At 40.0% G+C, this 17,020-nt stretch overlaps 1 protein-coding gene across 3 annotated transcripts in view; it reads right to left on the reverse strand.

Moving 5' to 3' along the window:
• Positions 1-24: 24 nt before the first annotated feature.
• TMEM117 (transmembrane protein 117) overlaps positions 25-17,020 on the reverse strand; it is a 392,305-nt gene continuing 375,309 nt past the window's right edge. For all 3 annotated transcript variants that reach the window (XM_054591210.1, XM_054591211.1, XM_054591212.1), the window contains 2 exons: positions 12,790-12,919; positions 25-1,333 (listed from right to left, as the gene is read on the reverse strand). In XM_054591210.1, the coding sequence (XP_054447185.1) occupies positions 687-1,333; positions 12,790-12,919 (777 nt within the window). In that variant the 3' untranslated portion in view covers positions 25-686. The remainder of the gene's footprint in view (positions 1,334-12,789; positions 12,920-17,020) is intronic.

Below are 17,020 nucleotides of genomic sequence, written 5' to 3' on the forward strand. Positions count from 1 at the left end.
GGAAAACATAATTAAGTATTATCATCTAACTGCAATTACTTGTTTGAGAAAGTCACATTTCATGAGTAGTGACCCATGCTGGATTATCATTCGCCTATTAGGGAATTTTGCATCTGTATTTGGATTTGGCCAACAGCCAATAAAAATTCAAAGGTTATCACCATGTGTCATTGCAGTCCAGCTATCAAAGTCACCAACTCCGCTGCTGAATAAGAAACCAAGAGATACTTCCTGAGCCACAGCAAGGCTACATTTGTTTCCTGGTCAGACATCAAGTAGAGGCCAAAATAATTGTATACAAAAAAACCCCATGTGAAGTAGATTAGAGAACTGTTCCACACTTCGTTTCTGGTACAGTTAAAAACAGTTTAATGTCTCAAGGCACCACTATGGTTGAACATCAGATACACAGGTAATCAGCTAATCTACTACGCTGTAAAGTCAGTAAGTAGCTTGTGCAATTGTGAAAAGCAATCTCTAGGGGGCTGTTAGATATACAGTAGGCACATGTATCATAATACAAATAGAAAACAATGAGTCCTAGAAAAAGCATGTTGAGCACCGTTGTGGCATTGTTTGTATTTCTCTACCTAACACAAAGTAAACCTTACATTTACAAAAAGAAAGACAAACTGTTTAAAGTTACACTCAGGGTTGCTTTTTGTGCTATCTCCAAGTAAATGAGTCTAGTTCGTAGGCGTACTTTTAGAAGTCGTTGGGTCAGGGTCAGCTTGTGTCACGCTGGTAGGCTCGTTCAAGTGCGAGCTCAAGTTTTCTGATGTCAGGTGAGAGGACTTGAAGACAATCTCATTGAAGTCGGACCTGATGCAAACCAAAGAAGGGTCGTTCAAAGGGTCTTCCACTGAGGCCTGGGTGTTTTCTCGAGTGAGGCCCATGTCTTTGCTATGTTCTGATGGGGATTTTCTTTTCATGCGAGTGTAAGTCTTGTCTTGGTTCTCCATGCCTTGCTCATTTTTCAAAAACCGTCCAAAGAACCAAATGAAGAATCCAAACCACACAAATGCTATCAGACTTGGAACAAAAGCCATACACTTGACATCAAGGCTAGCCCCTGTGAACCTGCTGTGCAGAAACATGTCTCCCTCAACATACGTTTTATTTGTCTGAGGGTTAGTGTGATTGGACCTCCATTCCCAGGAGAGCTTTGTTCTGTTCAAATCCTTTAAACTTTCTGAGTCTTTCACTGTATATATCTTCTGCCCTGGGCCAATATACTGACCGTATTCATGAGGCTTATAAAATATCTGGTTCTTCCACATATTAAGATCCAAAATCAAGACGAGAAAGATAATTCCATAGTTAAACCATTTACCTGCATTAAAAAAGAAATACTGCATATTAGTCAAAGACCCATAAAACGGCAATAGGGTTTTCTACAATAAAATGTAGATAATGGTATATTAGTATAAATTGCTAATGTTTTAGACCTGTTAACAATTAATTTTTTTTCAGAGTGCTATGCTGCCATTAAGGGAAAATTGGCAAAGGGAATTTCCTAAATGGATTCTAGGAACATGAAAACGTGACTCTAGGTCCCACAGCCAGGAACTTATGATATTTACATTAACCAGATTAAGTCTCCTTGTTTTATAGGCTCCATAGCTATATTCAAATTTGGGCCCATGTAGGTTTGTCTCTACAACATTTCAATTAATGTTCAAAAACAAAGTTCTAGTAAAATTCTAGGAAAAACCCAATGTATAATTCAACATCTCTTATAGTTTTATAATTATGTCTGGGCAAGACATAAATCATTTTGCAATGTAAGCACAGCGGTATATCAGTTGAATTAACATTGCTCTTTATAGGTGACTTGTTGATTAAGCCATTAGTTGATGTGATTTGGATCAATAATCCTTGAACGTTCACTTCAAGACTTTAAAAATAATTGCATTGAATTCCTATTGAACAGAATGCATTTATCAGGCATATAAATATAACCACAGCTAATGAACAGTTTTAGAAAACACATTTGGAAAGATCATAACTACTCTGGTATTTTTGTAGTATTTTCCATTTTTTTATAAATAAGACAGTCTTTAGAGTAATATTATCTAGTGATATCTCTATATCAGCAAATGGAAAATGTGGAAGAAGTTTCAATGAAATCTACATTCCATTATTGTTATTATAATCATTTATTGTAAGTTTTACAATATCAAGCTTATCACAATAAAATGGTAATTTTTTATTTACTATTTATTTTTTATTTACCCACCTCATAGATTTGCTGTGGCAAATTAGGTGACATATGTAACATATTCTAGAAGATTTGGTTGTAATTATTGTATACATCATGTCAAAATTATTTTATTTTGTGTTTGAAGATAACAGTATTGGATATTATTAAGTTACTGCTTTACATAATTATAGAACTCTTGGGGCAGGAGAGAGATAGGATCTTGGGCAAACTTATTAAACCAAGAATGATAAAAATGTATTTTGCAATATGTACCCTAACAGAATAGATAGCTATGTAAAAAGATAACTTTGTAAGGAGTTTACGAAAGTATTTTATCATCCTTGTTGCATATGTTCAAGTTCCTATTATATGCAAGGTTGAAGGGTTTTAATCCTGACTCTGTTTAAATTCTCTAAACCTCAATTTCCTTACATGCAGAAAATAATAGCACTTACTAAAGCTGTTAGCATTTTTACATGAGATTATTAAATGCTAAGCACAGTGCCTGGTATAATAGGAATCCAGTAATTATTACTATTATCATCAAAGCTTTGGCTAAGCCATGATAATGCCTTCATTTGCATGGGAAGATACAATTTTTCTCCCAAAAAAGAGTTTATGTAAACTATATGAAGGGAAATTACAACTGCCAGCTTTGAAATTATTTAACTATATAAGGTATATAATTCTTATAATGGAAGCTATTGCCTGAGTGATTTATTTTGCACACCTAAACTAGGAAGTGAGTTGAAACGCTGGAAAGGTTTCCAGATACGATGAGACATTTGTAACACCTGGCGCTGTTAAGTTCCAACCACTCCTGCCCTTGTAGGTCTTCAAAACTAAAACTGATTCTTACTAAGAATCAACCAGGCAACAAACGAAGAAAGCTAAACCCAGTAAAATGCAATCAAGTACAAAGGTGAGCTTCATCATTCCACTTTTATTGTGCTCATAATGGACTCTGTGTAGGATGCCTTAGGAAACGCTGAGAATGTATGTTTCTGCCTTCTCTGGAGGAACCCATCATCTGGTTGGGGAGCAGGACAGAGACATCAGCAGATAAATAATAATAAGAGAACACATTTGAGAGATGCCCAATGATTGATCAAACCATAGATGCTGAAGATGTGCAGAAAATCGAATAAAACCTGAGAGCTAATTTCTGTAGGATTTTGGGGAAAAAAAATAGCAATTCATGTGGTCCTTGAAAGAAAAGCAGAATAGAAAGCAGTTTAGAAAATTTTGCATTTCTTTTCATTTGTGTTTCCTACGCCGCAGAGAGAATAACATACAGAAAAAGATCAGGTGGTGTGTAACAAAGAGGATGAGAGGAGGAGGAAGAAAAAGAATGAAGAGTATTGTAAGAAAAGAAAGGCAGGAGATGAGAGAGCGACTGGTGATGTGAAAAGTTCAGAGATTTTTCATGCAGCATTCAGGAAGCACTTGTGTGTAGCAAGTTGAGAGAGGAGCTTTGGGTGTTTCCCTGTCATAGGAGATTTGTGCTCATTCTCTTGCTGTGAGCTGTATGAGTTTTAAAGCCAGGCTGCACAGGGGGCAGTGGGATAGATGTCCTCGAACGTGTATGCCTGACCATTACCTTCCTGATTCACAGAGCTTGGCTCTTTGAGAGACCTGCACACTCTTAGGTCATTTTTATGAACTCACAAACAGGGCGATCCTCCATGCAGGGTTCCCTGTTCCTATGGTAAAAGGATATTAGGAACTAAACAGAGGCAGCAGGCAGCAGCAGAGAATCAGGGAGAAGACAAGGAAGTCCATAGAGCTTGGAGAAGGATGCTTTTCTGAGAGGTGAGGAAAAGGTGCTCAATGAATGTTTATAGACAAAGAAAAAGCAAAAATCAGAGGATAAAAATGGAACTAGGTACACTGATCACACTAAGAAGAAACCCTGAAAACAGGAGGAGCTTTTTTTCCTACTTTAAAATTACTTTCATACCATCTAAGATGAATGCTAGTAGGTCAGTTTGACCACTAAACTTGGACACTAAAGGATAACTTTGTTATTTCTCATGTGACCTGGAGTGTGAATATTCAGAAGGGATGGAGGGGAAGCTCGACATCAGTTAATGGCTATCGTCACCCTGCTCTGACACATCTTCACCCTTTCCGAGAAGGAGCGCCCTCGTGACAAAGACCACAGTCTGGAAATTGGCAGATGGGGATTTTGTTCTAACACTGAATTTGAATCCTAAAACCTTGGGTAACCTGTGTAAGCTCTCCAGGCCTCAATGATTTTATTTCCAAACGTAGGACACTGAACAAGATGCCTTCCAGTTCTATGTTTTGTCCTCTTCCGCCAAATCCTTCTACTTACTAGCTCTGTGAATTCAATTTTTTATTCTGTGAAATAAGGAATAATGCCAGTGTAACTGCATCAAAGGATTACTATGAGGATAAAATGAGAAGCTATATTTGAAGTTCTCTGAAATATACTGTTTGCCAAAAGTAGGGTAGTATTATTTCTGCAATTTCTTTGCTTTAATTCAGTTACTATAGGATCTTGGTGACAGAGTAAAGGGATCAATTTGGATAAAACAATCAATACTGTGCACTGACAATAATGGGTAGATATCACTTGATCAGTTTTCTAAGAGGATCCAGTGTGTAGCTATATGAAAAGATGCTTTGCAAATCAACATATTTAACATGTTAAAAATCTTTAGCAATTGGTCATTGTTTTACAGGTTGCAGTAGAATTGCTCCTGAGAAAAGGCCTTGTAGATACACAAATTTTGAGATCCAAGGACAGGACATAATGCACCCTCCCACCCCCTCCCACCCCCACACACAGCTGAGAGGCCATGTGGAGGAGGGGAAGTGCAGAGGGCAGAGAGGGAGCTGAGGCAGAATCTCCAACAACATCATATTTCCTTATTTTATTCTATGGCTATATCACTGTCCTTCCCTACGCTGTCATAGCCATTGAGCCAAAATGTGAAGCTCCTCAAAATTTAGGACAAGTGGCTCTTCTTATTTTTTGTTTTTTTCAAATGACTTGATATAACTTCTGGTCTATTTATACCTTTGTACAGAGGAAGGACATTCATCTTCATCATCCATCCTTATATTTTCCTATACCGTGTTTTGTTACCATGGTAATGTTTTTTCCTCTTAAAAAAATTACTTTTGCTCCATGAGATGTAGCAAACCAGAAAGCAAAATCAGATGGGACAACTCAACTTCAGTATTCTCAGTAAGGTGAGGGAATTGAGCTATACAGCCCTTATGGTGTCTTCCCCCTCTAAGAGTTTCTTTGATGAGTCCGTGAAATAAACATTGCCTAAACATTAATGTTTAATGATGGGACAGGAAAACTTATCATTAAAGCAAAATGATGGAATACACAATTTCCAGATGGAGAACACTTCCCTTAAGAAAAAAATAAGAATTGTATATTCTGAGAAACAGTGTTTACCATAAAAAATAAATTTGAATCCCTGAAATAACCTACATGGAAAGGATATAAAACACAAAAAGAAAAGAATAGAAAATGCTTCTATTTCATTTTCCCACGTGTGTTGTTGTGAATGTACAATCAACCATAACAAGAGGTTTGGTATTTCAGCATTAATCATATGAAAGATTTCGCCTTTCCCCTTGTTGTTTCAACTACATAGTATGATGTAAATCAGCAAGGATGTAAGGTAAAAACCCATACATTACTTCTATTAATCTCCTTGTTGAAATATCTCACTGTCCCCTTTAATGAGAAATCGCTGCATGGTGTTGGTGGGATTACCTCTTTCTTGTGTTCTGTGCTTTCAATGAATCTCACTGATTGTCAAAAATGACATTATAATGGTAATATAATATTATAATTTTATCTTTTCTACTTTGTGGGAGCCTATAGAATCCTTGACTGGTTAGTTTTAAAAGAATTCTTCATTAAATATTACCCTCACTTACCACAGGAAATGACAACAGTTAGGAAGAAAGTGTTATTTTTTCAACTAAGAAAAGCCTACAAAGTGCTGGTATTCCCACCATATAACAAAACTTGCAGGATTCAAACATGCAATCATAATATTTTTTTAAAAAATCTTTGACTCAGTAGTGGCCAGTTAGTATGGTGATCAGGCTGTGCCGTGAGCAGGTGCACACCACGCGGGTGCGGCCACTGGGCCGGACCCTGACATTCAGGGTGGACCCGTGACATGGGCAGGCCCCACAGGCCACTTAGTAACCATTATGGGACAGCAAGAAACCTGGCCTTGAAGAAGATGAGTTTTGGATAATTAAAGAAATAACATGTTCCTGTAACAGGCATCTTGGCCATATTCAATGTCCCCTCTTTCCAGACATGAGCAGTGAAAATGGGGCTCACTGAGTGAGCACCCCTTCAAGTCCCTCCTCAGGAAGTGGATGGATATCTAGCAACCACTTGAAGTGCTTGGGCCAAGAGGAGGCCATTTAGTAAATTGAAGATATTTACTAAATAATTTATGAATTAATGAGGGTTAGTTGAGTTAGTAAAGTATCTTCTTAAGACTTAAAAGCAAATGAATAGAGCTTCTCGAAGTGCCTCTCTTGTCACTGTTGCTTCGTAAGTCCAACCTGTGGCCCACGGGCTGCACGCAGCCCCGGATGGCTGTGAATGCGGCCCAACACGAAATCATAAATTTACTTAAAACATTGTGAGATTTTTTTTTTTTGTGTGGCTACATGCCGCAATGTATTTAATGTGTAGCCCAAGACAACTCTTCTTCTTCCAGTGTAGTCCAGAGATGCCAAAAGGTTGGACACCCCTGCTTTAGGACAAAATCCTATATGGCAAGTAGAGGGAGAAACTTGTGATGATAAAAGAGAAAGAAAAGGCCACAGATTTGTACTGAAGATTGCAATGAAGATTCTTGAGACTGGGAAGTGTGCCATGTTCACTTTTATATTCCCTAGATCCTAGCTTGGGTTTAGATGCATATTAACTTAGAAAATGTCTGTTAACAAGTAAACTCTAAAATAATGAGTAAAAAAATACGAGGAGTGAAGCTCTATCCTTTGAATCAAATACATATGTCACAATGATCTGGTACATTCCAGGATACTGCTCAAATCTAATATAATCTAGAAAATTGGGGAAATAAAATATTTATGTATTAACAATATATTTCAAGTTCTTCCTCTGAGTGTGAAGACAGTTTCTGAGGGGCATGTGAGTTTATAACAAAGATCCTCATAAATGCGTAAGTGAATGCAGAAATGAAGACAGAACACCTCGGTTTGGGCAGATCAGCTCAGAGGCAGCAAGGACTCACGGACTAGGGCAAAGCAACCAACCTGGAAAAAGATGAGTTTTAGACAAATAATATGAATTGCTGCTTTATGGAGAAATAAATGTAGTTGATTCTTAGAGCTGTAGAAATGTGTTGAGAATGGAACTGGCTTCAGGAAAATATTAGAAAAATTCACAACTGAGAGAACGGCAAGAGGGCTTTGTGTACGCTGGATAAATTCATGATCTTGGGGGACTACCCTGGTGAACAGGATGCATCCTGGTTCCCTGTAAGAAGCCCCCAGCTAATTCCGTCAGACAGAACACTCTGCTGGATGGACCACCGTCCTGCCATTCCCAGCACTTCCCATGATCTGATTAACACAGGAGAGATCTTTTAAAAAAATAATCTCTGGGAACTCATTTGCCAGAAATCATGCACTTTTGGAAATAAAACGGAGGGGTTTTATTCATTATTTTCCACATTCTCTCCATTATAAAGCCTCTGTGCCCTCACACTGTTCAGGGAGCAAAAATAGAACAGAGACGCTACAGAGGCTTGTTTACTTCAACATATTCCATTTTTGCCGAAAGGGTTCCCAGGGGCCTCATCACGCCAACAGTGAGAATGCGCTCCTCGCAGAGGCACAGGCCTTCCTTCTGGCCTTTCCTCCAGCCCCCTCCTAATTTACTCAGATGATGGCCACCAACGGGACACTTCCTTTGTCTGGCTGGGATGACAGATGGCAGAGCTTCCACCGGGATTGGCATTAATAGGACTCAGAGGAGCTTCTGAGATTGGATTGGGAGGCCATTCCTCTCTTGCCTCTAGAGACTTAATACATCACATTTCGAATCCGCCTTGCACTCACCTTATAGGTAAACGAGAAGAGGGCAGAGGAGAGAATTACACAGTTGCATTTAGCATTTACTTTGGGATTGGGCTGAAAAGCACCAATGTGACCTAACCACTGACCATCTCTCCCCTTTGTTAGTGAAGTCAAAATTCCCAGAAAAAAAATATTTTAACACACCCTTGGATAAAGAGGATTTATTTTTATAAGCTGTAGCCGAGCTTATGAAATGAAAGCTCATACATACTACAACAAACCATCTGTCAAGGGGGATCCAGATGAGCTAAACAGATGCAACAATCCAAGTTATTTCTGACATGCATAAATAAAACTAGCTTAGAATCAGGATAAAAAAATACGCGAATCCTTAATGCTTTGAAAATGTCAATGGGAACCCCTCAGTGCCAGCTAACCCTCCATATCCAGAGCATGTCACTGGGAGAGACATTTCCTCCATCCTTGTCGGCCTCCTTCTTGAGGACTTGGAGCAGTAAGAGTAGAGAACCCACAGCACTGCATTAACATTACGAATGCCCTTTTTTGGCTGTCTAATGTTTCTTTTTAATTTAAAAGAAAACATAAACCTTGGGTGAGTACATGGAAAAGCTCTAAGTAAAGGCAGTGAGAATTTGAGTGCTTCCCATGTGGCAGACAGTGTTTTAAATGCCTTGTGCATGTCAGTTAATTTAATTCTCACAGCAACCAGTGGGTAAGTACCAGTATGGTATCCATTTAACAGATGAGAAAACCAAGCCTCTGAGAGGGTAAGGAGCTTGACAAGGGCCATGCCCCCTATCACTAGCAGAGCTGGAGCCTAGGCACCAAACATTCCATCACCTCAACATGCCCTGAACACCCTTTGGAGACCACAGAGAATCCTCATAGCCCTTGTTCAGCCTGTTCTAGTGCCAAACAAACACAGGAGAGAAAGCAAAACACAGAGCCACGTGGTGGTCCATGGGATCCCCTCCTCCCCCAGCTCCAGTGTCTTCCGCAGTCCCTCGGGCCTTTCCCAGTCACGCCTGGCTTTGGGACCTCCTGTACTGGCCCCAGTTCTCAACTTCCCAGCTCCTGGCAGGGCCTTCCCATATGCCTTTCTCACTGGCCACCCCATTTCCATGAAACTTGCATTCTGACCCTCAGAGCTTTGTTTTAAGAGCTGCGCGCAAAGAGAAATTAAACCTGGGATGACAAAACCCATCCGTTTCTCATTTCTGGAGTGCCCACATGTCTGTTTTTGTCACAATGCCCTCAGCTTTGGCTCCGACATCATCTGAGACCCTGAGGACTGGACGGTGCTGCTGGTGGCCACCCTGGATGCCAGTGCCATGCAGACTGCCTGCCGTGGGAGCCCGGGCAGACTGGCCTGCCAGTCCTTCAGCCTCTCCAGCCTGGGGGCCGAGGAGGATGGCCTGGGAGCCTGAGTCATGATGTCGGCCTGTCCAGAGAGGCCCCACCATTCAGTCCTGCAATGCCAGCACTTTAGCATAGTTATTTTATAAGTAAAGCCTGACCATCTTTTTTTTTTTTTTTTTTTTTTTTTTTTCTTTTAAGGAAAACAGCTGAGATGAGAGGAATTCTGACTATAGGAAATGTTTCTCAGCAGCAGCGTGTCTCAGTGCGGTCCCCCGCACCCTGCATGAGCATCCCTGGTGGTGCTGGAGGGACCAGGAGATCCCAGGCTCTAGCACACGCCTCAGGCATCTGGCTCCGGGTGCTCTCCAGGTGATTCCCAGACACCAAGAGTTTGGTAACCACTGACAGATACAGGCTGTTTCATGCTTAATCACCCAGGGGTGAAGCTATATTTGCTTATCAAGAAAAGCCCTGAAATCTCCCTACAAAAAGAAGCAGCACTTGGAGAAGGTGATCGAGTTAGCATTTGCAGTGCACTTGGAAATTTGTGGGCTACTCACTACTGAGGACACTAAAATACAACATGGAGCACTGTGTTTCTGACATTTTACTTAGGTTTGCCCCAAAGCAATGATTTTACAATGTCAGACAGAGTAAAAGGTCTTTACAGGAGATAGACGTACTCTAGAGCAGCCTCAGCAACCTCTTCAGCCGATTAATGAACAACGGCAATAACAAAAACAAGATGGGGAGAAGCTATGGCTTTCTTTAGCCTCCAAATCTATCACCTGTTTTCCTAGAAAATTTTATCATGGATGGATCTGGGGAGACGCATGATCCTCTTACCACATATTGAATTTGAATTGTTTATGGTGAATTCCCTTACCCCCAAACCCACATGTACCCTATTTTACTTTTAATTTAAACTCCAGAATCCTCAAAAGCTTTCCCGGCAGGTCCAGGCCCCCAGACATCTGCACTCATGGCCTGACTCAGGGAGACAGTCTGACCTCAACTGCGGCTTCTCAATCAGATGGAGAAGTTCCCAAGACCAGCATCACATGGGGAAGTGTTCCAGAGCCCCGTTGCCTGGCTTTTGCCCAGACCTGCTGGGTGGGAACCATTAGGAATGGGGCCCAACAATCTGTATATTTATAAAGTTCCCCAGGTGATATGATCATCAGCATAATTTGGCAAAACCCTGCACCAAAACCTTATCACAATATATTTCCACCTTCTGGCAAACTTTATTTACATGCAGTCTCCATTAAGATTTTACAAAATAATACTTGTTGGGAGGAAGGTTTAAGTTCGAAGCCATAGGAGTCTCTACCTCAAGGCTAATGATCCGAAGCTTCAGGGGTCCTCTGTATGCACGGTCCCCTTCCAGGGCTCTCAGTATAATTTTCAGTTGTTCTTTCGTATTCATGTTTTTAAATAGAGCATTCCGAATTGTGTAAGCTTCGAGTGCCACGAAACTTGAACCTGTCCCGTCTATAAATCAGCATATCTGACATAAAGCCATGTAAAACAGTCCCAAATCAAATACTTTTAGTAGCTTGATTTTTTTTTCTAATCAATGGTTTCCCTCAGTCCCCCCACCCCCTTTTTAAACCTGATATTCTGCACTCAAGCAGTATATTTTTCACAGAGATTCTGATACTCAGTCAGAGACAATATTAGTATCATGATGGCCTGGGACAAGAGCTGAGAGCAGGAACAGATGGTCCGGGCAAAAGCCCACCCAAAGGGATACGATGATGCCATGTGTGTGATGGCTGCTTTAGAAGTCCAAGAGGGTAGCATGCTGCCGAGATTAAGTGGGGACTCGGAAACCACATTATGTGACCTGAACTCAAATTGATGGATTTACCCAGTGAATTTAATAGATAGGCCTCATTCATTCTGAGTAGGAAAATAAACCTGCTGCATCTTCCCTATTCATGAGCTCATCCTCCAATTTAGGAAGGTCGCCTCAGCCTGAAAGCAGAAAACAACAGCCTTCAAGTTGAGACGCACAGGTTTTCTGCAGCGCTCAGAGATATTCCGGTTTTCTGTGTTCAAACTATTTTTATTCAGCAGCACAGACGGAAGTGTAAGCACAGGTTTCTCCAGCAGTTTTTATTATAGCAGGTGTGGGATCCTCAGACATTTTCCTTGAAACACACACATTGGCTACCTACATTTGAACCGCTTGGGGACTAATGCCATGCTTCATTTGATCACTCAGCTGTCTGCTTCTTTCATAAAGAAAACGAGGTATAAAACACAACCCTAGGAAGCCTTTTTTTAGATGAGAATGAGATGTCATGAAAGAATGTTATAATAAATCATATTGGAGGTGTTTCAAAAGCAGGACACATGTGAAGATGAAATAACCTGAGGAGCCACGGGGGGAGTCCCTTGAGACAAACAGGAGCTCTGCCACAGAAGGAAGTTGTTACGCCATCAAATGAGAAGCGGCCCGACTCCCTAAAGGCATAGGGTCTGACTGGAGCTTGAGGATACCACCGAGTCGAGCTCAGGCACAAATAAAAAACAAAGCACAAAGAGTATTCACGTTGAAAAAATTTCCTGAGCTGTGTATTGTGACAAGGAAAGCCACGAAGGGACAAGCCCAAGGTGGGGTATGAGCGGGAGGGGGGCTAACTCTCTCCTACTACGGTATAGAGTTAGCTAACTCGCCACGTCAAAGGTACGTCCTCCCCTCTGATAATCCTGTGCTAAGCACTAGGTCTGACACCAGAAATGGCCGTCCAACTGGGGACTACATTTCTCCCCTCTCCTTGACTCTCCGTGGGTCTATCCAAACAGTTATTGCCAATAGAATGTGAGTGAAGTTGACATGTTTTTTACACAAGCCAAGATGGTTGAGAAAGAGGTACGGCTTCTTAATCATTTTCCCCTTTCTCTTTATTCCCAACTGTCTACTGGATGTTGAAATGGAAATCGTTAAAGCCACCAATTAAGTCCAAGAGCAGCAGGCCGGAGCCCCAGTTGACCTGGAACCACCTTGTACTGTTATGTGAATAAGAAATGAAACTACATTCATGTAGGCCTCTAAAATGTTACCATTTGCTTTTTTAATAGCGGCTAGAGCTAGTCTAAGTAGGAGACAAATCCTGTTCCAAGTCATAACGTACCTGTTATGTGAATATGATATTCCTCCTTGAAGATCTTCTGGAAGAAAGGGATCTTGAACTGCATGTGAGGCGTATGCAAACCAGGGAGGTTTACATCAACATCTCCCATGAAATGTGGGAATTCCCAGTCCTAGCAGAGAAAAATCAACATAAAAACACATGTGTGTCTAGTTCCGTACCTAAGTAGCAAAACACCCCCAAAATAGACTTCTTGTAAGCATTTTTTAAAAAAAATCATTTAAATGCAGCCAACTGTTGCATGTATCAGTTCCATTCGATAATGGTTATTTCATGTACATTAGGTAATGGTATGAATTCAAAATCAAAATTAAATCATAACTTAAATCCTCAGCATCCTTCTTTACTGTGGTAACAAGAAACCAATACAGAATTGATTTGCATCTATGCATGTTTATCTCTTTCTTCTGAAGAACAGATTGTAAATTTTTATAGGAAGGAAGTAATCCATATTTTTTATATATGGAGTAATTTTTGTTTCACTACTTTTAAAACATATAAACCCTCTAACAGCATGTTTTATGTAAGAAGACAAAGTAAAAGGATCTGACTCATTTAACCAAATTCCTCAATTTATATCAAAGGACTCTTAGTAACCATCTCTGCTAGCAACTATAAGAATTGCAAAAATGCCAAAGACTCCTGTCCCACACTCCTGCAAATCAGCATCAATGGGAACCAAACCATGGAGGGCCTGGCATGCTACAAACAGTGAATTAATTCCCAAATTGCCATTCGTTATTTCCTTGTTGTAAAGGCCAAACCAGGCGGGATGACCTTCCCTTTTACAAGAAAGGGAAACAGACGGAAATGAGGAGTCTCACCTGCTTTTGAATTTTTGGCTAGAGGCATCGAATTAACGTTCGTAACTAGCATATGAACAAAGAATGCACTAAATTATCAGTTCATTACATTATCAGTTCCACATTTAGTGAATATTTTAAAGAACTTAAATATGAAAAAATAATGGACAAAACACTATCAATCCATATCTCAATATAAAAAGTTAACTTTTTCTAAGACTTCTATATGTGCAGCTGATGGAGGGGCGCTACTAATAAAACGCTTGAACGTGGTGGGCATTTTCATGTCCGTTCCACTTCCCTCTTTGCTGTGAATTCTGATTAAGGGAAAACAGGCCTTGGAGAAAGGCAAATATGGGAGTGGTAGTAAACAAGAAAGCTTTGATTGTCTATTAATTTCTTGATCTATGGATCACTTCAAGCCGCTAATAAGAAATATGCGAGAAGAAAAATAAACTGATACAACATCATCCTTTTCTATTAGTATCTATGCAAATATCTTGTTGGTCTCATTTCTTCTTGTTTTTCAGATATTAGCAGCAAATAGGCACGTAATTTGGGAAATTCAGAAAACCCAAAGCATCAGAGCTAAATTACTTTGAACATTTCAATCTGAAATATTAGTACAAAATGGATTGGTTATAATATTTGCGAACCTTTACATTTTATTAAAGTGCATTTGATACTATCTTGTTCTTTCTATGCTACTTGCAAGGCTCCTGCAAAGAGAATTGAAATTGAATTTGGCCTTTTGATAAATACAACTGACATCTCCCACAAAAAAAATTATGCTTGGCAAATAAAGAGACTGATAACCAAAGTATCTTTGAGTAGCCTTGGATAAATAACAGAAAACATTATCAGTAGAACAATTCTCCTTTTCATTTTTTAGTTTAAGAAGAATAATAATTCTTGACAGTAATTGGGCAAGTGTACTGAGTGTACCCTCTTTTTGGAAGGACATTCTTGGACTGCTCTCATTTAGCCTTTCTTTTTTTCTTTGTATCAATTGTTGTTACAATTGTTTTCAATTACAGTTGTCCCAATTCCCCCCCCCCATTGCTCTCCCCTGCCCCACCTACCCCCGCATTCCACAAAACTAAAGTTTCTATTGGGTATGACATTGGTTTTAGTTTGAAAGTAATCTCTAGAGATTTCTTGTAGACTGGGATCAAAACTTCATTCACTAAAAATATAGTTCCTCAATAATTTCCCACCTGTCCTTGGAAACAGAAAGACTAATTAAGGAAATGGAGATTACAGTGAAAAGAAGAGAAATTCTTGCTCATTATCTGGAATATGGCATTATCTGTCTTTTTTTTTTTCTTTTTAAGAGATCAGGACAGTGAGTTTGAGGAAAAGTGTGAGAGAAGTAGCTGGTGCTATTTGATTTAAGAAATTAAAAAAGCATTAATAAAAAAGTGATGATACATGTATCCTCTTAGATTTGCCTCTTTTACATTATTTTTTACAATCAGCACATTTTGTTTTTCAAAACCATTCTCATTAGTCTCCTAACTCTCTGCCTCCATTCTCTCCCTGATACTCTGGTTTTTGAACCAATTCCTATTCTGTGTATTTTTTCAGACTCACTATTCAATCAGTGTAAACTGTGGCCTTACTTGATAGAGCAGGATGGGAATAATGAGAATTGCTGCCTCTTACAGGGCAGCCTTGGGCTCATCCTAATGAAGAATGGGCATCTGAGGCCGATAATCACCCCAGTATTGATTTGAAGGAGGAAGAGGAGGGTAGACAGTGTTCTGAATTTCCCTAGGTTTCAGTCTCTTCATCCATAAGTTGGGCTTCAATATATCAATCTCACAGGCGTCCTGGGAGGGCGGGATAATGCTGTCCTTGCTGGGCACCAAGGGAAGAGGCAAGGAAATGGCCAACAGGTTGGTTTCCCAGCATAACTGCAAGGTCAGGTTTATCCTGAGAGTGAAGCTGAAGAAGCCAGTTGATCTGTTTTTAGGATCCAAGTGAAAAAGGATGAAGGCCATCTTTTCCCTCTGCCCTCATCCATTGCACAGCACTGGCCTCCTGCAGCCTCTGCCTGGGACTTTGTTCAGATCAGAGTCCTCCCAGAGCACTCTGGGTGCCGCCTGCCCTGGGGAAGAGCAATGTCTCCCAAAGAGACATGTGAGGCAGCCTCATGAGGAAGATGGTGAAAGAGAGTTGGCCTCTCATGCAACGTGTGTCACACTGTGGCGACCTCCAGAAATAGCCGTGGGAGCCTTTAACGGTCAGGGAGGGAGGCACGGCTACCGTGTGTACATAGTAGCTAGTAAGGCAGCAACATGCAAAACAAAAGACCGAAGAAATCCGGATATTTGTGTATAAATTATTGATCACTTGCAATGTTCTAGCATCACGCTAAGCAATATATTTATATTCCTACTTATGTATAAAATGATCCCAAAGACTTGCCGTTAACCCATTTTACAGATGAGAAAGTTTACTTCAGAGAAGTTAAGTTGTCACAATGTGATGTAGCTGCCATGTGGCACAACCTGACCAAAGAATACATACTTTCTACTAGGTCATGCTGTCTTTAACTGTGAAAAGTGACTGCACTGATTGCTTTTCATTCAGAACTGAAATTATTTTTATCTGCTCTCTCTGGTTCTAGTTGAGAATCGCTGAAGGCAGTCAAGCCTGCTTGTCTCACTGAAAGCCGGTTCCCGGAGGAGCTTTAAACTACCTTTCCCCCAGCCCCGCTCCAAGAGGCCCTCATTTTCATCTGACCCTACTTTGAGGAAGACTAACTGTAATTCTTTCTCTACTAAGCAACTGTCCCAGCAATAGGTGGCTCCTAATCAGACTGATGAGGGAAATTTGACTAACAGGTGATTGACAGCAAATATTGAGAAACTCTTGGCATCGTAACTATAATTGCACAGTTTTGTACACAAAGTGCATATAAGTGTTATGAGAGCTACGGTTTTCTTTCCTTCTGCATAAATATGAAATACGTATTTTGAACATAAGATAAAAATGTTGAATTAAGAGAATGATGAGACAAGATGTGTTCGGAGGCCAAGACCAAGGTAGATCCAGGCTGCTCCTATGATTGTATATTAGAAAATATTCATTTATTTTGTTCTTCAAGAAATGTGGTCAGTATTTAGTAATTCAAAGCTTCATTGCTACTTTCTGAGATTAAACCTAACAGTATCTGCAGAGTTCTATTACATTTGTGGTTCAGTGATATAAACATTATTTAGGCACATTGTATTGCACACGCTATTCCAGACATTTCTCATCAGCTCATGGTGATGAACAGACTTCCAACTTTGTATCTTGCTTCATACATGAGAAACAGTACATTTCCATTCAGATAGGCATATTTCCTATATAAAACTAAATGAGCAATGCCATGGTACATATCTAATCTTATTTTATACATA

Source organism: Pteronotus mesoamericanus, unplaced genomic scaffold, assembly GCF_021234165.1.
Source record: "Pteronotus mesoamericanus isolate MK-2021 breed Mesoamerican mustached bat unplaced genomic scaffold, CSHL_Meso_final scaffold_21, whole genome shotgun sequence".
NCBI classification, from domain to species: domain Eukaryota; kingdom Metazoa; phylum Chordata; class Mammalia; order Chiroptera; family Mormoopidae; genus Pteronotus; species Pteronotus mesoamericanus.